The following is a 26,997-nucleotide window of genomic DNA, read 5'->3' as shown; positions in this document are numbered from 1 at the left end:
TGAAATCAAAATTTTTCAAATGTGATATTCAAGCTGTTTGACCCGTAGGCTGTGGCTTACAAGCTACCCCTCAGAGAGGTTCCCAGTGACAGTGCTTCAAGAAAGTGTGAAGATGACGAGTGAGTTGGCTGCAGGGCTAAAGAGTGGAATCCTTCAAGCATACTTGGACGACCCCCTCTCTGACCCCAACTTCTTTGACATCACCCACGATCTACTCCTCGGTTCTTCCTCCACTTCGTCAGATGTCAATGGAAGTGCTCAGGAATTGCAGACCGTAAGTAATGCTAATGTTTTAATGCTAATATCGCTTAGTTGAATCCGGTACTAAATTGGTTCACAAGTTGAGGTGCCAAACCAAAAATACCTTTGGTCAGACCATCTTCTAGCCACATCGAGGCTTCATCTTGTACCCGCTGTCACTTCAAGGAAGTTAAATTTTTTAGTTAGACGTTATTTTTTCTTCGAAATAGGAAAAATGAGTTCGAATTATGAACAAATCAATTCATCACTTGGGACAAATTTTGAACTTGTAACCTACACAATCGGAGGAGGAAATATCAACGGGCAGTTTTTTCCAGGCGTGGGAGCGACTGCTGTTGAGTCTGTGTTTCTTCCATGCAGTTGTGTCTGAGCGGAAGAGCTATGGTCCAATTGGGTGGAATATCCCATACTCCTTCAACCAATCGGATCTCAAAATATCAATACACCAGCTCAGAGTTTGTTACTCATCTTTTAAAGACTGGTCCATTTTTTAAGGAGGGAAAGAGACATCTCCAAATTGTTAAAAGATGACAATCGTCTTTCGAGTATGGCATAAATTTCAAAAAACCAATTGAATAAAACTCTTTTGTGTGGGAATTTTGTGTGGGATTAACCCTCAAAAATGCTCAAGAAGCATTTTAAATTGCCCGGTGAGCTTATGAGAATAAATACTATCTCAAATGCAGTGCCTCGTTTGGCCTAGTCTTCGAAAAATCGATGGTTAATTTTTTCTGTGATCTCAAATCTTTTGTATTTACTTTCTCTTATTTACTTTGTTAGAAATTCATGCTATCTAGCTTATATAGAGATGTCTTTTATGTACGTTGCTTTATTAGCTACATATGTACATTGGCAGGAATTCATTGTGGAGTACAGACAGGTGCCCTACGATGCCCTCACTTACCTGGTGGGGGAGAGTAACTATGGTGGGAAAGTGACCGATCAAAGGGACAGACGATGTCTCCTATCTATCCTCAAGTCATACCTCAACCCAACTGTCCTGGATTCAAAATATAAGTTTGGGAATGTCGCCACCTTTTCACAGAAGCTCACTTACAATGAGTACCTGACTAGCATCAAGGTATATACACTAAGTTTCGTCCATTGAGTTGCTGTAATCAATGTTTCTGATCCGATCCTCAATCGCAATTATTGTAATTCAAATCCACAATTCTTTTTAAAAAATATGGTATGGCAAATGGTATCAGTCGAACAGCATTCTTGATTTGTCATACGACATTTTAATTCCAGCCTATTTAGTATTAATTTGGACCCGCATTGACTGCAAAATGACTGCGCGAGTATTTTTCAAGATGTTTCTGCAATTAGCAAACTATTTTGAAGTTCTATAGTTTTCAGTTCTGAATGTACTTACGGAGATAAATGTTATTTAGAACCTCCCGGATGTACAGACAGCTGTAATGTTTGACATGCACGAAAATGCGGACATAGCGAGAGAGTTGAAAGAGACCAAATCCCTAATTGACAACATCACATTAGTATATGGGAACCAGCTGAGAAATGAGAATTCTGCAACTGCGAATGCACCTTCTGAGACGAGGGAGAACTCGCGAGGATCTGGTCAGGATATGGTCGGAGACTTGGGTGGTGAGACTAGACTCGAAGCAGTTAAAGAGGCCACAGAGGCTGAGGATCCCGACATAGCAATGTGCACAAGTTTGGTTCACAAGGTAATGTTTTCCTTTTAAAGCATTCAAAGTAAAGTTTCAGCAAAAATCTCATTTTTACTTTTGTGATATTTTAGGGTAATCGGGGAGGTAAATTTTGTATGTTTTTGAGGTACGTTCGTGCGTGAATAAGTTCTTTCATGAAAGAACCTGTGTTGACGTATAAACGCGACTATGCTCGACTTAAGTTTTTGTGTGAAATTACTCTTACTGGATTCGTGAAGAGACCATTCTCGAGCTTAATTGGCTAAGGAACGACTCTAGACAGACCAATGAAAAGACTTAAGCTCTACTTAAAGGAACTAGGAACATAGGCTGTGTCTTTATAGTGAATATTGACTGCTAGACTTTTGATGTCTTTCCTTAAGTTCAGGTCTAGACTAATTTGGAGGGGAGGAGTAAAAAAGATTTTAGATTATTATTAATAATCCATAAATAAAAGATGTATAAATAAAATGGCTTAGACCGCTTTCAATTTAGTACCCTCTCAGACAATTCTGCAATGGTTACGATGTTCACTAACTTCGACAATTTGTCATAAAACTATTGAAAACGAAAAACGGCTTTGTTATTTCAGTTGTTGCCGTTGTTCGACATGAAAATGGCGAAGGAGAAGTATCCAGTGAAGTACTCTGACAGTCTCAACACTGTGCTTGTGCAGGAGTTACAAAGATACAACAAGTACACGTTTCTTTGTGTTTTTCAGGCTACTTGAAAATTTTACGATTTTTGCAAGAACGAGAAATTAGAGCCAGTTTTGGAATAGTCTTTGTGAAGTTCATAGCTGAAATCAATAGTGAGATCTTATGTAGTGGTTTTCACACCGACCCCAGCTATTTTCTATGGAATATCGTATACTCAGGGTACGATATTCCATAAGAAGTACCTTCGGTCGGTATGAAATCACTACCTATGAGTTCACTTTTGACTTCTCATATGATCTTCATACAAAGAGTGAGTTCCAAAACTAAATCTCATTCCCTATTTTGTTAAAGGAAACAGCGGAATGATCTGAGGTGTACAAACACAAACTTACCACAGAAATCGTTGGTTTTAACTCCAGAGATTAGTTGGTATATTCGGTTTCTGCTGGACATTGCTTTTCTTTCGATACCTTTCGGCATTATTTTTGGGTGTCATTGGCATGTTAGTTTTGTAAACATGGAAAATAATAGTTATGTTTGGCTTTCGGAATTAGGGAAATTGACCGTTTTCAAACGCATAATCCGTTTTCAAACGTATGAAGTCGTTTGTATGCTAGGTTTCAGTTCCAAAAAAAAAAATACAAGAAAACGTCTTTATTAATAGCCGCCCTCATCTTCTCAGCCGGCTATTATTGAGCTCGTATTTTTTACAATTCAAAGAATTTGAATTGTATTGGTGCGCTGTGTTTTTTTTTAAGATGTGTTTACACATTTTTCAATGACTTTGATCTTTCGAAAAGGGATAAACAGGTAAAGCCCAGCGGGCATTAGGTTTCATTAGAGGCCCAAAGTGGGCTTTAGTAGTCCGTCAAGTGCGTATAGTAGTGCAGCTGCTGGGATGGCCTTAATTTAAGGTTAAAAGGTCAATTTTAGGAGTTTTTCTGCTCAAAATGGTGCATTTTTTCATGTTTTTTGTGATTTTTTGAGAGTTTTGTTTGATTAGTCTTAGGTTGAAGTTTTTAAAAGCTGATGAAGGCCTTTTGCGAGACAAAATTGCTTGTTATGACCATTTTATGAGCTATATGTTGTGCTACTACAAACACAAACACACAAAAGGACACTAATTTTTTTAATTTTTTTCAGGTTTTTTGACAATTTTTGTCATTTTTTGAGTTTTTTAGCCCTAGGTGTCATGAAACCTCCTCTAGGGTTTGATAAAGGGTTGGATGATAGGTTACTGCACAGTTTCTAGTGGTAATGGAACGGTTTCCAACTTTTTGACATCATGAATTTTAGCATTTTTTGACAAAAGTTGCAAATTTTTCATGTTTTTTGACATTTTTATTGTCATCCTTCAAGTTGTTTGAGTCCCAGGGGCAAGAAACCCATATTAGAGGTTGGATAATAAGTTACTGAAACATTTTTGGTTGCCATGGAGTAGGTTTCAACTTTTGAATATCACAAATTTTAGCAATTTTTTTGAACAAATTTGCATTTTTTTCAGGTTTTTGAAAATTTTCAACATTTTGTCAGTTTTTCCAGTTTCAGGGACCAGGCAATCTGCTTTGAGGTTTGTTAGTAGGGAACTGCATAGTCTATAGTAACAATGGAATGCTTTTTAAATTTTTAATGTCTCGAATTTTAGCATTTTTTTATCAGATCTGCAATTTTTTTTAATGTTTCCTAAAGTTTTTGTCAGTTTTTCATATTCATCCGTTCTCAAGTGCAAGAAAACCTATTCCACGTTTGGTAAAAAATTACTGCATGGTTTTTAGTTTCAATGGATTTGTTTTCAACAATTTAACATTTCGACTTTTAGAAATTGTTTGATAGAATTTGCAATTTTTTTTCAAGTTTTTTTTTAAAACATTTGTATTTTATTTTTCTTATTGCCTCATTTGCCTGGTAAACTAATCCAGGGTTTGACCGTATTTTATTAAATAGTTGCTAGGGGGCAATTGAATGGCTTTCAACAATTTAATAGAAGGAATTTCTATTTTGAAGTTTGAAATTTTTTCTAAAATTTATTGCCTATCGATCTATGAGTCAATGATTTTTTTAATGCTTGGAATTGGGTTACTGGATAGCCTCTAGAGACACAGAAATTATTCTGAAGATATTTATATCACGATTTTCAGCAACATTTTCTTATAATTTGCAATTGACTTCTTTTTTCTTTTAATTTTTTAGTCATTTTCGAGTTAATCGATCTTCAAGGTCCAATGAATATTTTTCAGGTCTTATACTGGACCGATTTAATACTGGACCGATTTCAGAAACAAAAATTGTTTTTGAACATATTTTGGTAATAGGTGTTTTTAAAGGAAAAAAGTTTTGCCTTAGGTTTAAAAGCTTCAAGAGTTTTCGCAATGAGTTTGTTTTTGTTTAGTTTTGATTCTTTTAGTTTCTCAATTCTTTGATGATTTTTGTGTTCTGGATGGCATTGTTCAATTAATATGCTGTTCATGTAGAGTGCGTCTGATTTTTTCATTCAATTCTTTGAATTGTATTTCAGGACTTGTCCTGCTATGTTTTTTTACTTCGTCAAACTTTTTTCGCTTTACAATTTTGCCGCTTTTTCGACATTTTGCGTGAAATCTTTTTGACTTCTCTAGGCTAGTTTCTCTCTTCCCTCATTCTGCTAAAAGTGAATTTGAACATCAGTTGCTAAGCAAAGCAAATCAAAATGAACAGAGTCGGTATAAAAAATTGAAGTCAGAAATAGAAACGGGATAAACCCATAAAGCCCAATTTTAGATGCTCGCTATTTGAACGTCGTTCCTATAAGTCTTAGTTACCACCTCTAATGCTTATTGGTGTTGATAGTAGCCCCTGTAGCCCTCTCTAAGAAACAGAAGTGTGTTCAACTACGAAATGCCATCAAAATAAATCGGACTTAAAAAATATTTTTGTACAAAAACCTTTTTTTTCAATATATTCTATTCGTTCAATCCCAATCATGCTTATTGGAATCAACGGCGGCTAATTTCCGGCAATCTGCCGGGTGTTTTATCTTTTTTAAGATGGTTTTAGAACTAAACGAGTATGGAATAATAAAGTGATTAAGCTTCAACATATCAACTTTGAGTTTTTATAAAAACAAGGAGGCTCGTTAATGTGCGTTCGCTCATGATGTTCCGACCCGCGCTCATCTACATTTTGGAATTAACTGTCCTTTGAGGTACATTTTTGACAAAGCGATAATCGAAAGTAGATAGTTGAGTTTCAAAAAAAACTGTTACACAACCCAACTAATAATTGATTTAAATAATGCCAGGCCTCATTACAACGATATCTGCATCAAAAAGACTACGAGAAAAAATTAACCACTACAAAAAAGCAAAAACAAAAGTTTCACGTCAAAAATTTAATATCTAATTTTAAAAGCACCTAGTAACAACGTCACATTACAATTAGATAAAATCCTCCTAACTACACGAATTTAATCTTTCTAACTACACAGCAGATGGGATTTTTTCTTAATGAGACTAGTTAACAATTCTACAAAAAAAAAATAATTAGGCGAAATTCAAAAATCAATCAACATTTTTCAAAGCGAATAATTTCAAGTCTCAAAAATCAATAGCTTTCAACGAAATAATCCTCAATAAGTTTATTAAAGAGTCATTGTGAAACCAATAGGACCTGTCTTTGATTAGACTAAGCCATATGAACCCACTATAGATGCAGAAAAATTACAAACATTGTGAAAACACAAATTAGTGAAGCCATTAAAATCATTAGCTATTATCTGAATAGTATGTATTTTTATTTCAGTTTCCATTTATAAAAATTCAGCTAAATATATACTGAATGAATAAATTAGTTCAATTGGGCCATATTTGAAAATCATTGGGATCTGTTATTATGCGACTGTGCTAAAGGAAGAGAAAAAGAAACTCAAATACACCACTCACATAACTTTTTATGGAAACACATGTCTAACAAACAAGACATTAGTTACGTCATAATATCAGTAAACATGTTAATTTTCAAAATACATGGGATCTCTCAATGATGAGAACACGTTACAAGTTAATGAAAACAACAAAAACTAAAAAAATTGAAAAATCCTCAAAGTCTCAAAAATGTATAACATTATAAACTTGAAGACTAATCGCTATAAACAGTCTTAATCGGGTAAGATTATCCAATCAATCCTCACTTAAAAGCTTATGAGACTGGTCAGCATTTTACGGCGACCTAAAGAATAAAAAAAGTCTAACACAGCAAATTCAAAAAAATAATTGAGCGAGGAAAGTGTCGAAGCCATTAAAAAATGAACTTTTCAGTTAAAACTTTTCCAATTTCAATTAATTTCTAACAGCAATGGGATTCTTTTTTTCAACAATTTGACTGCAATAAATCAACAAACATGAACAAACACATTGAATTAACGAAAACTTTTTGAGAAAAACCGTAGTAGCAACGCCATTAAATTCAATAGCCTTCAACGGGAGCTAATAAATACGCTTAGTTGTGACTCGGTGAGACAACAAAAAATTGGATGTTTGCCATTCATAGCGCATCAATAAGACATTACAAAAAATCATTGACTATGAAAACAACAAAAAACACAGGCAAAATCCAAAAAATTGGTAGAAAAGTGCGCGAGGAATGTCGAAGCCCTTTAAAACATAAGCTTTTCTCTGAAAAATTTTTGTATGATCCAATGAACGTCGTCATTTTTACGACCATGAAAAATTTTTAACGTGAAAAATGTTAATATTAAAAAAATTTTAAAAAAGTTATGAAAAAATTTTAAAAAAAGTTATGAGAACTCTTGCATGGAAGTCATGACCCCAATAGTTAGAACATAAAACCGCTAACTGATTTAATATTGCTTGAATTAGAAAAGAAATTTGCGGTCATTAATGATACTGACTTACAATTCACGATCTAAGGGTTAAGATCGCTTAATGTTAAAAATTTCTCGGAAAATCGTTTTTAAAGCCTTAACAGGCATTAAATCCAATAGCTTTCAACAGAAGCTAATAAGCACGTTCAGTTGTCCCTCGATTGAAGAAAAAGGATATTTTTCATGCATAGGTAACCGATAAGACATCACAACAAGTCTTATGACTATGGAAACAACAACAAATACGGGCAAAAAGAAAAAAATTCATTGGAAGAGTGCGCGAAGAAAGTGTCGAAGCCATTTAAACCAAAAGCTTTTCTCTGAAAACTTTGTCCCAGATCCATTGAAAAATTTCTCTAAGCCAATGGGAAATGTTAATATCAGGAGAATGTGATAAGATTTCAAAAGGGACCAATAAAACAAAAAATTCAATTTTTTTTTTAATTTCGAAATTTTGTATGATTGAAGTCATATTACAATTAATAGGAAGATGAAACCTTTAAATGATTAGTTTGGTTGCATTAAAAAGTTAGGGGGTCGTGTCATTACTGAAGTTGACTTACAATTCACGAAAATAGCCAATGATTGGTTAATGTTACAAAAACTTCTCGAAAAATCATTTTTAAAATCTTAACAGCCATTAGCTGTCCAGTCAAAGCTCTAGATAGGTTCTCCTAATGCTCATCATGAAACTTGTTGCACTTTTAGGCAAAAAGTTTATGCCATAGATCTCCAAAAATTTAGTAAAACCTCAAAAAAAATCAAAATTTCATTTAAAATTCAGAGTCGTAGCCAAAAAAAAATACGAGCGACTCTTTGAAAACAAATTTTTTGTCCATTGGGCTTCATTAGTCTGTGAATCAGGTTTATCAATAATTGAACCTTGAACCTCGATGAAAATGACTAGCCTCTATGTGACATAAGAAAACAAAAAATATTAATTTTTTTTAAAAAAAAAGCTCTCAAATAGAATTCGATAATTTTTTGATAGTAACCTTCCCTCTGAGACCAGAACAAGTCATTTTTATCGCCTTTTGTCTATTAGGAACTCAATATTGATTCTTTTTGTGGCGTGAAATGTAATTCTGAATCAAATTTTTTATAAAAATTATCCTAATTTGAAGAATTACACTAACTTGCACGTAAATTACACTAAAAGTTAACAAAAAATCACATGTTCACAGAAAACTTCAATCCTTGATAACATCTCGAAAACAAGGAAACTCAAAAGAATCTTTTTAAATTCGAATTTTAAGCTGGACGAGCTTTTTAATGATACCACTCACAATTCTCTACGATGAATATATCGATCGGCCAAAATTGACTGAACAAACAACAAACCCATTTGAGTGTATAGTTCCTCCCCCCACAAGTGGGGTCGGAACAATAATTTGAAACTTTGACCACTCCGGCTGCTGTAAACTAAATTATCTCAAAATAACAGTTTAAAATTAAAAACTCCATCCTAGCGTGTAATAAAATCCTAAACGAAAACATACTTTAACTCATTGGATTACACGGAAAAACCCGACGACATCTTACGTTTTAATCGAAACAGACCAAACCACATACAACAGTGTAACTGTCAATTTTTTGGCTTTCTGGATTTTAAAAGGAAATGTAAGTTATATATGAAAACAATTATGAAAACTTGATTTTCGATTTTGCCGCTTCTTTTTGACTACTTAATGTCAATTTTATTCGGATAATTTCCACACTTTCTCAACAAATTCAATGAACCTCTGTTGGTTCCTAATCCCAGTTCTACCAATTGGCCGACTTAAAACATACTTGTGTCATTTTACATAAGTTCTCTGCAAACAATTGCATTTCTTTAGGAAAATGTTTTGTGTACGACGTTGAATTTTACACGCTATTTTGAATGGTTATACGTTGCGATCGTCTCTAGATGTCAAAATTTTTGAGCACATTTAATCACTTTTGTAACAACATTTCACTTTTCCTATCTCAATACATTGTTGGTGTGAAACGTTCTTGCAAACTTCGAGGAGGAAAAGGCGGTGCCCTCAATGGAAATTTCATTCATTGTTTTGCACAATTACTTTAATTAGATTTTGAATTAATTTGGGAGTGCAAATTGCGTTTTTAAGTGCTGGAAGCAAAAAAATCACTTTTAGAAGGAGCCGAATTCAATTTTTTATGTGAATTGGCTTGAAATAATAGTAGTTTTCACAAACTAGCACCAAATATAATTGAATAATAAGGTAAGCATAATCCACAAAACATCAGATCATGAGAGATGAGAACAAACAAGGAAAAAACTCGGTCGCAGATAAATTGCAGTATAACTATTCATTTTAGTTTTCAATGTTAATAAAAACTTCTTAGTGATATCCGCAGCCTGTTTAGGAAACCAGCAGAACATGGAAAAAGCAAACGGAAGACTTCCTTTATTGATTCTTAAATATGGGTACCAGAATGCGAAATCTAGTATTTCATATTCTTTTTGCGAAAAATACTTTCAATAAAAGTTTGATGGGCTTATCTTAATTGTCCAAATTCGTTGGGCAAATCTTAATTGTCCAACATAATTTAAGCATTTTCCGCATTGGGCGTCAAAAGAAAGGAAATTCCATCCACATTCTTTGTAACTAGTGTTTTTTTGGCACGGTAAACGCTTGTAATGTAGCATGACTTAAATGATGATGAATTGTTTTGCAATTCGTTTGCAATTTGAAAAGTTTTTCTTACAAGATTCGGGTTGCAAAACATTCTTGTAATTAATTGCAAGAAATGTTATATTTGCAAGCGTTTGTAGGCAAGATTTTAGAAGATAGGCGTTGAGTCGAACAATCGGACATGAAATACCTGTGTTTATTCAGTTCCCGTGCGAAGTAGACGGGTTTTCCATGACTTTTTGAAGATATGCTTGTAAGTATAACTAATGAAATAAGAAATGTGTACGATAAATTTTTAATATTTCTTTACAGTTTGTTTAACTTTTTACAGAGGGACAAAGCAGTTGAAAGCTTTCCATCATGTTTGCATGTCTGGCAGAAAATCATAGAACAAATAAATCAGTGACCTAAGCTGTCACAGTCAGTGATGTTTTTTTGGCGATTTTTAAACCTCGAAAACCTCAAAATTTGGTGCAATAATTTGAAACTTTGACCACCCAGGGTTGTATACTAAATTGTTTTAGAAGTAAAGTTTAAAATTAAAAACTCCATCCTAACTTGTGATTAAACCTTAAACGGAAACATATTATAACTCATTGGAATCAACGGAAAAACCCGACGACATCTTACGTTTTAATCGAAACAGACCAAGACACATACAACAGTGTAACTGTCACTTTTTTGGCATTCTGGATTTTAAGGAAAAGTAAAGTATATTTTAAAAAAAATACGAAAACTTGATTTTCGATTTTGCCGCTTCTTTTTGAGTACTTATTGTCAATTTTATTCGGATAATTTCCACACTTTCTCAGCAAATTCAATGAACCTCTGTTGGTTCCTAATCCCAGTTCTACCCATTGGCCGACTTAAAACATACTCGTGTCATTTTACATAAGTTCTCTGCAAACATGGGAATTGCATTTCTTTAGGAAAAAGTTTTGTGTACGACGTTGAATTTTACACGCTATTTTGAATGGTTATACATTACCATCGTCTACAGATGTCAGAATTTCTGAGCACATTTAATCACTTTTGTAACAACTTTTCACTTTTCCTATCTCAATACATTGTAGGTGTGAAATGTACTTGCAAACTTCGAGGAGGAAAAGGCGGTGCCCTGAATGGAAATTTTCACAATTACTTTAATTACAGTGTTTTTTGACTATTCCAGTGTTTTGCACAATTACTTTAGTTAGATTTTGATTTAATTTGGGAGTGCATATTGCGTTTTCAAGGGCTGGAAGCAAAAATCAGATTTAAAAGGAGTCAAATTCATTTTTTATGTGAATTGGCTCGAAATAATTGTAGATTTCACAAACTAGCACCAAATACAATTGAATAATAAGGTAAGCATAATCCACAAAACATCAAAACATGAGAGATGAGAACAAACAAGGAAAATAAATTGGGTCGCAGATAAATTGCAGTATAGCCATTCATTTTGGTTTTCAATGTTAGTAAAAGTTTCTTAGTCATATCCGCAGCCTGTTTAGGAAACCAATAGAGCATGGAAAAAGCAAATGGAAAAGACTTCCATTATTGATTCTTAAATATGGGTACCAGAATGGGAAATCTAGTATTTCATACTCTTTTTGCGAAAAATACTTTCAATAAAAGTTTGATGGGCTTATCTTAATTGTCCAAATTCGGTGGGCAAATTTCAATGGTCCAACATAATTTAAGCATTTTCCGCATTGGGCGTCAAAAGAGAGGAAATTCCATCCACATTCTTTGTAACTTGTGTTTTTTTTGGTACCGTAGACGCTTGTAATGTAGCATGACTTGCATGATGATGAATTGTTTTGAAATTCCTTTGCAATTTAAAGCGTTTTTCTTACAAGGTTTTGGCTACTGTTAGAATATCGATCAAACTATAGTCTTAAACTTAGTGAGAATTAGAAAGAAAATTTGACTTACCAGATTAGAAAGACAAGCAATATGACTTCGATCAACGAAATTATATAAATGAATCGTCAAGAAATGGTGCTGACAATCAATATTCGGTTCAAATTGGTGAATCTAGATAACTATTATTAGAGTTAGATTAAGTGATGTAAAATCTTCCCAGCGTGTATTAAATGATGATGATATCTCCGGAAGTGTGAATGAATTCTTAGAAAAGTGCAAATGCATTCCATTTATGGTTCCCTTTGCGACTGATTTTCAGAAGCAAACCATATTGGGTAACCTTTGCGACCCCCACTATAAATCAAGGTGCTAAGATTAGTTTTGTATCTTGACTTTTTCACACTGATAATGGGTATATATACAGCTGATTTTTGAGTCCTTTTTCATCCCCAAATTCAAATCACCATCTTGATCTAATAATCAGATCTCTCCTGTAAATCTCTAAATTCTACTGTAAAATATCATTTTGTTATTCTCTCATTTTTGAGAAATTAATTCTTTTACTTAGTTAAAAACGCTTTTTATTCCGCTTGCGAAAGTCCATAACTCAACAGGTTATGGGCCCAGCAATTTTCTAAGTCATAAAATTGATTTCCAAAACAAAACCAATTTGTTGTTGACAGTCATAATCCGTTTCTGCTTAGTACCTTTTCTTTTCACAATTGTTTTGCCTGCTCAAACTTCAATGGATCAACAGACAGTGAAGCTGCTGACCTACACAGGAAAGGCACATGACTTTCCAATCTGGAGCACAAGATTTGTGGCGATGATGCAGACGAAGGGACTCTACAAATCACTACTGGGGACAGAGGAGCAACCCAATGAGCCTGCGCCACTGGCCAATGGGGCGACCAATGATGAGAAGAAGAACCACAAGGTGCTGAAGGATGCATATGAGAAGGAAGTTGCAGTCATCAAGGAGAAACGGAACAATGTGTGGTGCCATCTGGCACTGACTCTAGATGCAACAACCCTCATGCTGATGAGACATGACTGTGTGGGAGATGATGGCATTGGAGATGGAGCAAAGGCTTGGAAGCTTTTGCAAGAGAGATTTCAGAGTGTGGAGACGCCGAAAGTGTTGACTTTAGTGGCACAGCTTGCTTGACTGTAGCTCGAGGATTCTGAGGATTTGGACAGCTTCTTCATAAGAGGACAGGAGTTGCTCACAAGGCTACAAGAAGCAGGGGAAGCAATCTCAGAGACCCTTTTCAACGCCTTGGTCCTCAATGGTCTGCCAATGAGGTATGAACGTTTTGTTATACAGGAAAGCTTCAACCCGTCAACGAACTTCACAGAGTTGAGGAAAAGGCTGCAGAACTTTCATGAGAGCACGGTGCAGAGACACAAGGGACAACGTGGTTCAGTGGCACTGGCAGTGAAGCGTGACTTCAAGAAGAGACCCAAGAAAGGAAACTGCTTTGTGTGTGGGATCCCTGGACACTTTGCCAAGGACTGCAGGAAGAAGGAGACAGCACAATGCAGCAAGTGTGGTGAGAAGGGTCACCTAGACAGGGCATGCAAGAGACAAAGAGATGGAGGCAAACATGAGTCAGTGGCAATGGGTCCAACATTGGCTACACCAGACGAGGAATGCTGGGCAGCTCTTACCCAGTGGAAGACAGCAGGCATGCTAGTGGACAGTGGTTGTACAGATCACATAGTGACGAACATCGATGCGTTTCTGGACTTTGTGCCCATTCAATCAGTGGTCAGAAATCCCAACGGAGAGGCTTCCAGAGTGGTGGGCAGAGGCTGTGTGAGGATCAGCATACCCCCAAACAAAGGGGAATTCCAATGCGAACTCAAAAATGTTCTGTGTGTGCCGGACTATTCTTCAAACCTCCTATCAGTCTCAAGATGCACGGAGTGGGGACATAGCTTCACTTTCGAGAGAGGAAACAGCTGCATGAAACTCCAGAAGGGAACTCGGGTAAAACTAACACAAGAAAATAATTTGTTTTACTTACCCTGCAGCGTTCTAGAATTCAAGATGAGTTCCAACAGCGTAAAATTTGACAGTGCAAGGAAGTGGCACAGACGATTGGGTCATTTGAATCAATCGGATGTGGTCAGGAATGCAATGTTGGGGGGAACTCGATGATGTATGCAATGTGTGTGCATTGGACAAGATCACAAAGACTCCAGTACCAAGAGTGGCAGACACCCAAGCAGAAGAGAAGCTGGAGAGAGTGTTCACAGACGTGATGGGACCTTTCAGAGTAGATTCACTGTCAGGGTTCCGGTTCTGCATTGTGTTTGCAGATCAGTACACGAAGTTTGTGTTTGTGGACTTGCTTAAGGCAAAGAGTGAAGCACTGGCCAGCCTGAAGAAATTTGTTTTCAGTGTGGGGACGCCCAAGAAGCTGAGGCAAGACAATGCGAAGGAGTTTCTCTCAGAGCAGTTCAAGACGTACTGCTTAGATGCAGGCATTCTACAGGAAAAGACCATACCAGAGACGCCACAACAGAATGGGTTAGCTGAGAGGTGCAACAGGACACTGCTGGAGATGGCAAGATGTTTGCTCATTGACTCAGGACTTCCCAAGATGATGTGTGTGGGGAGCAGCATTTCTTCACGCAGCAAGGATCAGAAACTTGGTTGTGAGACGAGGAGAAGAAAAATGCCCAGCAGAGCTGATGAGAGGTGTAAAACCTAAGCTTCCAATTAGTAAATTATCTATTTTTGGTTGCACAGTCTTCATGAGGAAGAGGGACAGAGAAGTCAGCAAACTTGAACCCAAGGCACTGCAAGGAAAGTTTCTGGGTTACACTGAAGGAGAAAACGGATACCTGGTGTACATACCAAACACACGCAAGGTGATGGCAGTTCGAGATGTGATCATCAAGGAGTCTGAAGTGGGCTCAATACCTGACAACAAAGAAACGGCTGATCTACAAGATGATGGGTCGGAACTGGGAATCTGGCACCCAGATGATGGTCATCAAGACGATGACAACAGAGAACGACAGGACACATCTACTGCAACAAAGGAGGAGTGGCATGACGCAGGGAGCGTGAATACTCAAGAAACAACACTGAGACAAGAGGCCTCGGATGTTGAGAGACTCGGATGTTGAGAAACTCAGAAACAACACTGAGACAAGAGGCCTCGGATGTTGAGAGACTCAGATTCACTGGAAGACAGTGACACAGAAGACTTCTCACAGTTAGAGACACTTGGCTTCAATGAAGATGCACTGGAACACGCGGAAAGAGCAGAGCCCAGACGAGGGACAGGAGCAAGGAATGTTCCGCAATTTTTTGGAGAAGTCAGGACCCATCTTGCTGTGACTGAGGGCGACTATGTGGAACCCAAAACAGTCTACGAAGCCAAGCAAGGTGACGATTGGGACCAGTGGCACCAGGCAATGAAGGACGAGGTCAAGGCACTCCAAGACAACGAGACTTGGAACCTAGTGAGACCACCCACAGACAGGGACGTCATACCGGGCAAATGGGTCTACAAAGTGAAATTGGGACCCAGTGGTCAAGTGTACAAATACAAAGCGCGCTATGTGGCGAAAGGCTTCAAACAAGTGGAAGGACTGGACTTTTTTGAGACTTTTGCGCCTACCTGTAAGCCGGAGACATTCAGGATTCTACTTCAGCTATCAACGAAGCACGGCCATGTGATGCACCAATTTGATGTCAAGACTGCTTTCCTGCACTCACCAATCGAGGAAGAAGTGTATCTGGAACAGCCACAGGAGTTTGTAAAATGCGGATCAGATGGGGAGAAGTTAGTATGTCGACTAAATAAATCAATTTATGGTTTGAAACAGGCTGGTAACAACTGGTACAAAGAGCTGGCAAATTCCTACTGAGACAGGGGTTCACCAGAAGCAGGAAAGATCACTGCTTGTTTGCAAGATCAGAGGCAGAGGATCACAACTTCATCTTGGTCTGGGTTGACGACATCATAGTAGCATCAAGAAGAATGACAGTGGTCTCTGATGTCAAGAAGGCACTAAAAGCAACCTTTCACATGGAGGACAGAGGGAGACTACACTGGTTTCTGGGTCTGAGAATCAGACGAGAAGAGGGCAAAGTCACAGTCGACCAAGAACGCTACATAGAAACAATGCTTGAGCGGTTTCAAATGGATCAATGCAAACCCTCAAGAACTCCAGCTGATTTGAATTTGAAACTTCAGACAGCACAGAACGGAGACGAAGAAGTGGACCAGAGGATCTACAGAAGCTTGGTTGGATCACTTCTGTATCTGGCCAAACAGACGAGGCCAGACATGATGTTCACAGTCAACATTCTGTCCAGACACATGAATGCACCTACCAATCAACACTGGATGTGCGGAAAACGACTTCTGCGATATCTCCAAGGTTCAAAAGGTTTAAAACTTACTTACACAAAAGAGGCTAGTTATGATTTAGTGGGGGAAAGTGATGCAGACTGGTCTGGAGACGTGAACGACAGAAAATCAACAACGGGCTATTACTTCAAGCTCAACGGACGTGGCGCAGCACTCAGCTGGGGTGTCAAGAAGCAGGCCACAGTTGCTCTTTCTTCATCAGAAGCAGAATATCAGGGCATGGCAGCAGCAGTTCAGGAAGCACTCTACCTGAAACAACTTCTAGAGGATTTTGGCATCCAACAGAAACGTCCAATAGCAATTGGAGAGGACAACCAAAGTTGTATCAGACTTTGCCAAAACCCAGTCATGCACAAGAGGAGCAAGCACATCGAGACAAAGTTCAACTTCATTCGTGACAAGACGGAGGATGGGACTATTTCAATTCATTACGCTCCTACAGACAAAATGGCAGCGGACATCTTCACAAAGTCCTTACTCGTTCCGAAAGTGGAAACATTCAGAGCCGTTTTCATGGGAACAGACTCTACGCAATCAGCTCAAGTCTGAGTGAGGGTGTTAGAATATCGATCAAACTATAGTCTTAAACTTAGTGAGAATTAGAAAAAAGTTTGACTTACCAGATTAGAAAGACAAGCAATATGACTTCGATCAAAGAAATTATATAAATGAATCGTCAAGAAATGGTGCTGAGAATCAATATTCGGTTCAAATTGGTGAATCTAGATAACTATTATTAGAGTTAGATTAAGTGATGTAAAATCTTCCCAGCATGTATTAAATGATGATGATATCTCCGGAAGTGTGAATGAATTCTTAGAAAAGTGCAAATGCATTCCATTTATGGTTCCCTTTGCGACTGATTTGCAGAAGCAAACCATATTGGGTAACCTTTGCGACCCCACTATAAATGACGGCGCTAAGATTAGTTTTGTATCTTGACTTTTTCCCACTGATAATGGGTATACATACAGCTGATTTTTGAGTCCTTTTTCATCCCCAAATTCAAATCACCATCTTGATCTAATAATCAGATCTCTCCTGTAAATCTCTAAATTCTACTGTAAAATATCATTTTGTTATTCTCTCATTTTTGAGAAATTAATTCTTTTACTTAGTTAAAAACGCTTTTTATTCCGCTTGCGAAAGTCCATAACCCAACAGCTGCAAAAAGTTCTTGTAATTAATTGCAAGAGATCTTATATTTGCAAGCATTTGCAGGCAGGATTTTAGGAGATATGCGTTGAGTTGAACGCTCGGACATGAGATACGCGTGTTTATCCAATTCTCGTGCGAGGTGGACGGGTTTTCCATGACTTCTCCGTGCAGATATGCTTGTAAAAAATTGGTGCAATGACTGAACGAATACTATAAGTTGAGATTGGCATAATAAAGTTATCCAAAATAATTATTTTGCTCGTCTATAATCAAAAGCAACAGATAAAACCATGGTGACAAAAGCACATCTGTTTTCAGCCTCAACGCAGAGATGCGTTCGAGCCTAGACAGTCTGGTGAAGGCGTCCAAGGGACTGATCATCCTCTCCTCTGAGCTGGAGGATCTCTCCCAGTCAGTCAGATCCAACAGGATACCCCAACTGTGGATGGACAAATCGTACCCCTCCCTCAAGTCACTCTCAAACTATGTGGATGATCTAAGGGAGCGACTCCTGTTTTTCCAGGCAAGTTCTCTACTTTCTCACAATGAATAAATGATTATGAAAAGATTTTCCATCGTCGAGTTTTCAATTAACTTTCCTAAGTTATTTATTGTCAAATCGACGCTGTAATAAAGGCCGTAGATTACAAAAAAAAGTTCCCTTTCGTTCTGAGACAAACCACTTTAAAAATTGAATGATCCAAGAACTGAGCAGAAAATAAACGGATTATTGAGACCCTTTGATTCTCTTCATCTAATTTTCTCCTGACCAGAGCTTGAAATACTCACCTGCAAGTATTGAAATGGGAAATCTCTGCAGTGAGATTTTTACTAAATACTGTGTCAGGTTTGAAAACTTCGAGTAATTTCAATCAAAGTTACGCGACTGTGCTAACATCACTTTGAAATTCTCGCTTTCATCTCGGCCTGCTGCCGACTTTAATTTCTTATCTGGATTGATGCTGATACAAAAATCTGGCATTCGTCGAGAACAGCATAACAACCTGAAACGCGAATTTTGCTAGTTTTGAATTAGGACTCTAGAATCGGCACTCTGGATTCTGGAACTGTAGATGTCTGGCTTTTTAAAAGCTGCACGAGCGTTTTTTGAGTAATCATGTAAGATTTCCAGGTAATCATTCAAGGATTGCATAACGAGATAGTATATTGTGTATGAAACCATATATGATTTTTATAAAATTACTAAAAAATCGTCAACTGGGTTAGTCCAAACTCTAATCCGTTCCAGAAGTGGTTGGACGACGGACCTCCTGGCACTTTCTGGCTGAGTGGTTTCTTCTTCACTCAGGCGTTTCTCACTGCATGTATGCAAAATTATGCCAGAAACAACTCATGTCCCATTGACACCCTCCATTTTCAATTCAAGGTAAGTTTAAAGCATTAAATTCTACGCCAATAATTGTTCCGACCCCTCTTGAGGGGGGAGGAACTATATACTCAAATGGTTTTTTTTGTTCAGTCAATTTTGACCGATGGATATATTCATCGTAGAGAGTGATGAGTGGTATCATTAAAAAGCCCGTCCAGCGTAGAATATGGAATTAAAAATTTAATTTGAATTCCGTCTTCTAGAGCGAGTTATCGAGGTTTAAATTTTTCTGAATATTAGACCCATTTGCAATATTTTTATTCACATTGTCCGGATTTTTTGCCTAAAATTTCCTCAATTTTGCTAAAATATGTAAAAAATTTTAACAATGGTACTGTTGATTTTATGTTTACAGACAAAAAGGTATTGTTGATTATTTTGAGTTAATTTTTTGGCTAAGTATTTCAAAATACAGTCCTTTTCATCAAAAATTACCCGAAATCAGCTTCTTTAGTCCCCTTTCATTGAATTTAGCGGAATTGCTCATCCGAAAACAACAAACACAATCTTTGTAAACTACAAAGAGAGCTAGTCATACTTCTATTTCAATTGAGAGTAGTCTGGAAATAAAACCTTGCCGATTTTTGCTAATTTTACTCTATGATTACCAAAAACGGTGCATGTATTTTTGATCTTTCAACGAACAAGTTATCTTGATCTATAACGTTCGAAACAATTGAGTGTTCCTATTGGACGAACAACAACAGCAAGGTTCGTTTTGGTCCAATCTGGGACTCTTACAAATAAGGTCTTTTTTAAAAAAATCGATCTTTTTTATGTTCTTTCAAGAACCTAGCAATTCAAATTAAGGCTCACTGTTGATAGGTCCAATTGGCTTCCTAAGCAGTTCAAAAACAATGTATCTAGTTTCTTTACCCGAAAGGTTTTGATCGTTTTGACTTTTAAAAACGTTCGATTTTTAAATAAACAATTACTTATTGAACTTTGCCACCATTATTCTCATAATTTTGTCAACTTGTAGCTTAGTGTCAGCAAAAAAGAATGCATCTTCTTCCCTTTTTTCTACTGAATTGAAATTTAAGTTTTTATTCGTTTTTACGCGTTAGGTTATGGTTTTCTGGCTTTGATACAACTAGAATTCACGATTTTTTTATTTTTATGCATTGGCCCCTTTTTCACGTTTTTTCTCGTTTTGTCCTCCTATCTTATTGTTGACAATTCATAATTTACGTTTTTGAAGTTCTAAATAAAGCGCAACTAAGGCACACTTAAATGTCTTTAAAGACATTGAGAAAGGTTTGAACGCCTTCGATACCTCTTTCTCGAAGAATTTAATTGAATTTTTTTTTTACATTTGTTGTTACCTGTCGTTTTTACTTTGACATTTTAGTCGTTTAATTCTTCCTCGACAATGAGAGGTCTCATTTTCGTTTTTGGAGGAATAATTGAGCCCATATTTTGAATTGGGTAGATAGCTAATGGCGTTCAAGACTTTGAAAAAAATTGATTTCTTTTTTTAAAAAAAAACAAGTTTTAACTTCCCTTTTTTTGTTCTTTTTGTCTATTTGTTACCTAGTCTAGTTAATTACAGGTCTAATATGACATTGTTGTTGTCGAGAGAAGGTACAAGTGTACAAAATCTAATGTTTTTAAAGAATTCGTTAGCAATTTACTGGCTTCGTCGTAAACTAGAAGTAAACTAGTTTTTGATTTTTGTCTATAGTTGACGTTCTTTTCGTTGACGGAAGATATTTTTCGTATAATCACAGCTCTCAAGGGTTTCTCTAGGACCATTAAACGAATCTATTCATTTATTTCAATTTGTAGCTAATGGCTTTCATGACTTTGAAAATAGTTGTTTTTAAAAAATACAAAAGTATTACATGATTTTGCCCTCTTTTTTCTTTTCTGTCTATTTTTTACCAATTCTCATCAATGAGAGGTCGCTTTTGTCTATAAATGATGTTTTTTTTGTTGACGTAAGACATCATTCGAATAATTACAGGTTTCAAGGGTTTCTTTCAGACGAACAAACGAACCCTTCTTTTTCTTTTTTGTCTATTTGTTATCAATTCTCATCAATGAGAGATCGCTTTTGTTTATATTTGACGTTCTTGTTGTTGACGTAAAACTATTTGCGAATAATTACAGGTCTCAGGGGGTGTTTCTTTTGGACGAATGAACGAACTTATTTAAACGCTTCAATTTGTAGCTAATGGCTTTCATGACTTTGAAAATAATTGTTTTCGAAAAATACAAAAGTATTGCCTAATTTTGCCTTCTTTTCTTTTTTGTCTATTTGTTACCATTTTTGATCAATGAGAGATCGCTTACCACAAAATTGGCCTTCGAAGAAGGCTGAGTTTAACATTTTTTGAGGGGCAAATTATGGTTTTACTGCTTCGACAGCCTTATCTCACAAGTTTTAATTGAACTTTTGTTTGTTGTCTGTATTTGCTCTTCTTTGTGTAACCGCATAAAAAATTGAGGTGTTAATGCCCTCACGTAATCATAGACATTTTGGATGTTTTCAATTGCTATTTAATGGTTTTCATTACCTTGAAGATAATCGTTTTTATAAATATAAGCCAATTTTTTTTTAACTTTGCTGTTTTTTTCTTTTTTTTTTCTAATTGTTACCGAGCTTTAATATGGAGTGATCATATATCTTTTCGATAGTACAAGGTACTGTGTTTATTTTCAGTTTTATCTGACGCTATTTTGACCTGGTTAATAAGTTTTTTTTTAAAAATGGACACAGAGTTTTGGATGTAATTAAACTTTGTTGTTATTGTTGTTTGATTTTGTTGTTTGTCTTGACTTGCTCTCTTTATAAAGGCTGAATTCATCAATCTAATGCGGCGTTTTTAATCCAGTGAGTTTTTTGCGTTGGAGGCGATCTGTTTGTTCATAGATATTTTTTTTAAAAATTTTTTGAATTTTTGTGCGGTTTTCGATCTGTTCCTCATTTGGTTGACTTTTATGCCAAAATTATGGATGAGCGGGGTCGGAACTTTATGTGCCAATGCACATTACCGAGCCTCCTTGTTTTCTTCAATGCGTCATTCTTTATATTTTCAACCGATAGCAGATAAAGCTGAAATTTCGGGGATTTCTGTAAATAATGTCGAGGCATACCTTAATTATCAACCACGAGCATCAGACTTCACTTCCTCGATTGTTGAATCCACATTTTTGTCTCGTATCATCATTGCGTGCTCTATTGTATCTCGAAGAGTTATGGTACTCGTGTGTCTGACCGTTTTTGTTTCAGAATGTTCTTTACCTGGCTTGAATAATTTGACTTTTTGTCCAAAGAAACACGACAAACTAGTAGATCACAAAGGCTTCAGGTTGCTGATCAGCTCTATTGGAGCTTAATTTAAGTGTACGAACCAGGGAAGTTGCTAATTAACAGTTGAGAAAGCAGAAATTAGTGATGTGGAGGCACTATAGACTCCTTCTCGTGTTATCATTTAACATAAAATTGGCTCAATTTGCTTTGCTAAGCATCTTAGTTTGACATCAGCAGTGATGACAACTTATATACTGCACTAATTATTTATCTGATTAAATATCACTGTGCCTGCTCCTGTTATGAGTTTGCATCTTTCAGCAAACGAATACCAAGCAAATTTAATGTCAAATAAAAATAAAATTTTGATTTCATGAACCGATGTGTTGTCACGAATTAAAAACACAAAAAAAACTAGCGGAAAAATGCATGCATTTGAATCGAAGCCGAATGACAGTTTTTTAGTCCTCAAAACCAACAATAAGCTTTTTGAGAGCTACCAAGTTTTGCTGAGCATTGCTCAATTCAAAACTTTTTTGCTACAAAATTTAATTGATCAGACAAAATATCGCTAGGACTGCAAATAGGTTCAACAAAACAATGATGGGTCATGATTCGGCAATATCCAGACCTTGGTCATGCAACTGGCACGTTAACCAGACCGAGCCATTTTTTCATGTAATTTTGAAACATTCTCATATCTGTGCGACTATCATTGTCTGATCATGGATAGAAAAGTAAGCAGGGACTAAAATTTTATGCTTCTTTCATTTAAGTATGAAGAAGACAAGGAGGCGCGTTAATGTGCGTTTGCACATAATCTTCCAATCCGGCCCATCTACATTTTCAGCTTAATTGTCTACCAAATGAGGAAGGGATAAAAACCTTCAAAAGTTCGATTACTCGAAGTGTTATTCGAAAAAAACTGGTAAATGAATAAAAAATGGCGTCCATTTCAAATCATTCCGTGGACTTTAAAAAAGCTGCTTTACAGGGCTGAGGATAATTGCCATTAGTAAGAGTACAAGACAAGGCAAACAACAATAACAAACAACAACAAACATTATTAACATCCAAAACTCGATCTCTGTTTGTAGGAAAACCTAATAACAAAGCCTAAAATGCATCAGATGAAATCTAAACTAAACAAAATAATTCGGTTACGAGTAGACAAAAAAGGTGGCTCATTTTTTTAAAAAAACAATTGGTTCTAAAGTAATGAAACCCGTTAGATATGAACTGAAATCATTAAAAATAATGTAATACGGTCATTTATAACTCCAGGAGATAAAATATTGGGTCTTGTCATTATGAAGTTTTTTCTTACGACTACAAAAAACATAACAGGTACAGAAAAAAAAACAAAAACTTGAATAATTTTTGCGTGAGAACGGTGTCGAAGCATTTATAACCATAATTTTCTCCCTCGTAATAAGAGGTGTTTTGTTGAGTGTTTTTTGAACGCCAAAGTTGAACGCGCGTTTTGAACAAGTGTTTTTTGAACGCGAAGTTTTAAAGTGATATGTGACCACTCATTAATGGGACTATGTACAAAGTATTGAAAAAGATGCAAAAAGAAAAAACTTTTTTATTTTTCGAAAATAATCTTTTTGAAAGTCATGAAAATCATTAGCTACAAATTGAAATAAAAATTAAGTTCACGTATTCTTCTAAACGGGGCTATTAGGAACTTTTTAATCGGAATATGTCCCAAGTTTACAAAACCTCAAATACTGACAAAAATGGAAAAAATAAAAAAAAATTTTTCTAAATAGCAGCGTCGAAGCCGTTAATACCATAATTAAATCACTTTAATCTTTACAGTTGTTCATTTTTGCTTTCCATCTACGTCAAAAAAGTGATATGTGGCCTCAATTCAGAGAGACTAGGTAACAGATAGACAAAAATCAGAAAATTAAAATTTTTAAAAAACATGTTTTTTTTCTTTAAAAAATTATATTTAAAGTGTTGAAAATTATCAGCTAACATTTAAAATCAATAAACAGGTTCTTTTTCGTTCCATAAAATGCCATTGAGCCCTACTTTTAATCAGAAGTTCTCATACGACTACAGGAAGAAAGGTAGTTAGACAAAGGTGATAAAAATTGCAATTGATGTCTTCTAGAAAACTGTGTTTGAAGCCGTTAAAACCATAAACTATACGTTAAAAAATTAAATATTCAAATGTGCCTAATTTTTGAATAGATTGATAAGTGACCTAAGAGCAAATTGGTAAAATGACTAAAAACAACTTGAAAAATAGGCAAATGTCCAAAAATCAAAATTTTGTGAAACTGGTAAAATAAAAGCGAAAAACTGATTACTTAAAGCTTAAAGCCGCAGTAGAAATTATAAACTAATTAGGTAGATTATGTATTCTCTTTTTGCTTAAACTACGCTACTAAATGACCAAATTATGAGAAAGACAAGGGCGAAGCTCTATAATTCACTCTTTATTTTGAAACCAAATGATTTTAAAAGTCAAAACAACAATAAATTTAAGACTAAAAAATTAAAAAACATTAACTGACATTTGCTTATGAAGCCCTTAGACCTGTCATTAGTGAGACTTGAGGTGAATTTTTCTGTTCTGTGTTGAACATAAAAAAGGTGGTACTTTTTTTAAAAAAGACAGTCACTTATTACAATCCATGTTATTTTTGGATTTTAGAATTCCTTGGTCTGACCAATACTAACCTTCCCATTACTGTTTGTTAATAAAGAACATGAAATAGTGCCAAATGTAATGGATTTAGATAATTTAACAAAAAGGTTCACATATCAAAGAAAAAAGATGTTCTTATAGTTGTCGAGTTATATTAGCTGAAAACCGGCAAAATTTCAAACACAGAAAATTTTCAAAGAGAACAGTGTAGTAAACTAGTCCTCTTCTGAGTTGAAGCAAATTGTGTCAGCACTTTTTAGGTGTTCACTTCCGTCAATTTTTAAAGCAAAATTGACTAAAGAAGTTTATTCTTGAAATATTCGATGAAAAAAGGCCGATTTTTTGAAATATGTAGCGACAATTTGAGCCTTAAAATTAGATGAAAATTTTTTAGTCAGCCCTTATATCTTTGGAAAACAAATCAACAACACCTTTTTGAAACATTTTGACATTTTTTAGCGAAACTGACCAAAATATATGGCAAAAAATCCAGAAAATGTGAATAAGAACGACTGAAGTCCGTTTATTATTCACAAAACTTCAAACCTCGATAACTCCCTGTAAAATACGGAAATCAAAAGAGTCTTCAATTTCATATTCTATGCTGAACGGGCTTTTAATGATACCAGTCTCAACTCTCTTCGATGAAGATATCGATTCGGCCAAAATTGACTGAACAAAAAAAACCATTTCAGTATATTGTTCCTCCCTCCACTAAAGTGGGTCGGAGCAATTAGGCTCTAACAAAACTGGCCATGAAACGGCTTTAGGTCATGTTCTGAAAAGACCGTAATTGTTTCATAAGTCATATATTGACTGCTTCTGTGGTGTTTTACTCCTTAATTTGGATAGGGATTTTACCTTGACATATTAAGCGGTTAAAGAAATCAAACTTTCATTTGTTACCGAGCAATTTATCTTGTAGAGGAAGCCAACATGCCACAGCCAATAAACTTACTGTCAAATGGAGAGTTGCAAATAATTAATATGCACCCACTAAGCTGGGGTGGGGGTTAAACAGGGAAGATCCCAAATCTTCTTTGCTACCGTGAAAAAGTGAAACATATTTTTATATAGAAGACAAGATTGACTCACTATGGTCAATTTTATTATTGCGCAAGCCACTAGCACAAGTTTTGTCACAAATAAAAAAGTGGCCGATTTTGAGGCAAATAGCGAACAAAAGGCATCATCGCAAAAATAATGGTATGAACTGTTGTTTAAAAGTTCCTATGCTTTGAGTCATGCGTGTTGCAGGTCACTGACAAGGACTCCTACGAGGAGGGGGGTTCCGATGGCAGTGTGTATGTGAATGGACTCTTCATAAATGGATGTCAATGGGACAGATCAAGGTACAAAGTAGCATTTTGCATTCTATGTTGTTATCGTTATGATGCCCTTTCCGATAATTATCCACGCTAAACTATAAGAACATCATTTTAAACTACTTTTTTATTATTATTAAGCACGCTGTTATGTGATTGTCTATGAAATGCATATGAAATTTCTGAAGATTCCTTTTGAAATTACAGTGTCTATTTCCGATATTTCAACTTACGCTCGGTGCACAGAAATCATTCATGGCTCATGATGGTTTTAATTGATGAGATTTGTGATGCGTTTTAGTCCCATTGAGAAGGTGGAATAAAAAAAGTAGCCAACTAAAAAAGGTGTATTACCGTAGCTTGTCACATCGTGCCTTTTGCCACTTTGTAACAAAAAAAGTAATAATCCACTGAAATTAATTCATAATTTAATCAAAAACTGAAATTTCAGTTCCACATTGAAAGACTCCGACCCCCGAGTTCTCTTCCAAAAAATGCCAGCAATCATACTTCAACCATCAGGAAAACAGCCTACTGATAATCAAGACAGCCATAACTTATCCAATTCAGCAAATCACGGTATCAATTCTGGACACATTTATCAGTGCCCTTTATACAGAACTGCCGAGCGAAGAGGAGTGCTGTCAACAACTGGCCATTCCACTAACTTTCTCATGATGATCGACCTTCCTTCAGAACGAGAACCCAGTTTCTGGATAAACAGAGGTGTTGCATTAGTTTGCCAACTTGAAGACTAAAACGAAAGATTCCAGTATGATCATTTAACATAGAATTGGATCAGTTTTCTTTGCTGAGCATCTTAGTTTGACATCAGTAGTTATGACAACTTATATATTGCACTAATTTAATA

General features: G+C 35.9%; 1 protein-coding gene across 1 annotated transcript; it reads left to right on the top strand.

Annotated features, from left to right (window-relative positions):
* Positions 1-61: 61 nt before the first annotated feature.
* LOC142355119 (dynein axonemal heavy chain 12-like) lies at positions 62-26,997 on the top strand. Its single transcript, XM_075407383.1, has 9 exons — positions 62-274; positions 579-716; positions 1,118-1,342; positions 1,656-1,952; positions 2,527-2,630; positions 17,809-18,013; positions 18,740-18,877; positions 26,059-26,153; positions 26,578-26,997. The coding sequence occupies exons 1-9, from the start codon at positions 113-115 to the stop codon at positions 26,882-26,884; spliced, it is 1,671 nt and encodes a 556-aa protein (XP_075263498.1). The 5' UTR covers positions 62-112; the 3' UTR covers positions 26,885-26,997.

Source organism: Convolutriloba macropyga, unplaced genomic scaffold, assembly GCF_964194025.1.
Source record: "Convolutriloba macropyga unplaced genomic scaffold, txConMacr16.3 SCAFFOLD_3221, whole genome shotgun sequence".
In the NCBI taxonomy this organism is placed as follows: Eukaryota; Metazoa; Xenacoelomorpha; order Acoela; family Convolutidae; genus Convolutriloba; species Convolutriloba macropyga.
Note: the sequence above shows the minus strand (reverse complement) of the source record. Positions and strands in the feature narration are given on the sequence as shown.

What these genes read in the sequence shown, in the direction of transcription:
- LOC142355119 (XM_075407383.1), top strand. Translation starts at nt 113, where the DNA reads ATGACGAGTGAGTTGGCTGCAGGGCTAAAGAGTGGAATCCTTCAAGCA. An exon ending in TATCAATACACCAGCTCAGA is followed by an intron (nt 717 to 1,117) that starts GTTTGTTACTCA and finishes GTACATTGGCAG; the next exon opens with GAATTCATTGTGGAGTACAG. An exon ending in AGCGACTCCTGTTTTTCCAG is followed by an intron (nt 18,014 to 18,739) that starts GCAAGTTCTCTA and finishes AATCCGTTCCAG; the next exon opens with AAGTGGTTGGACGACGGACC.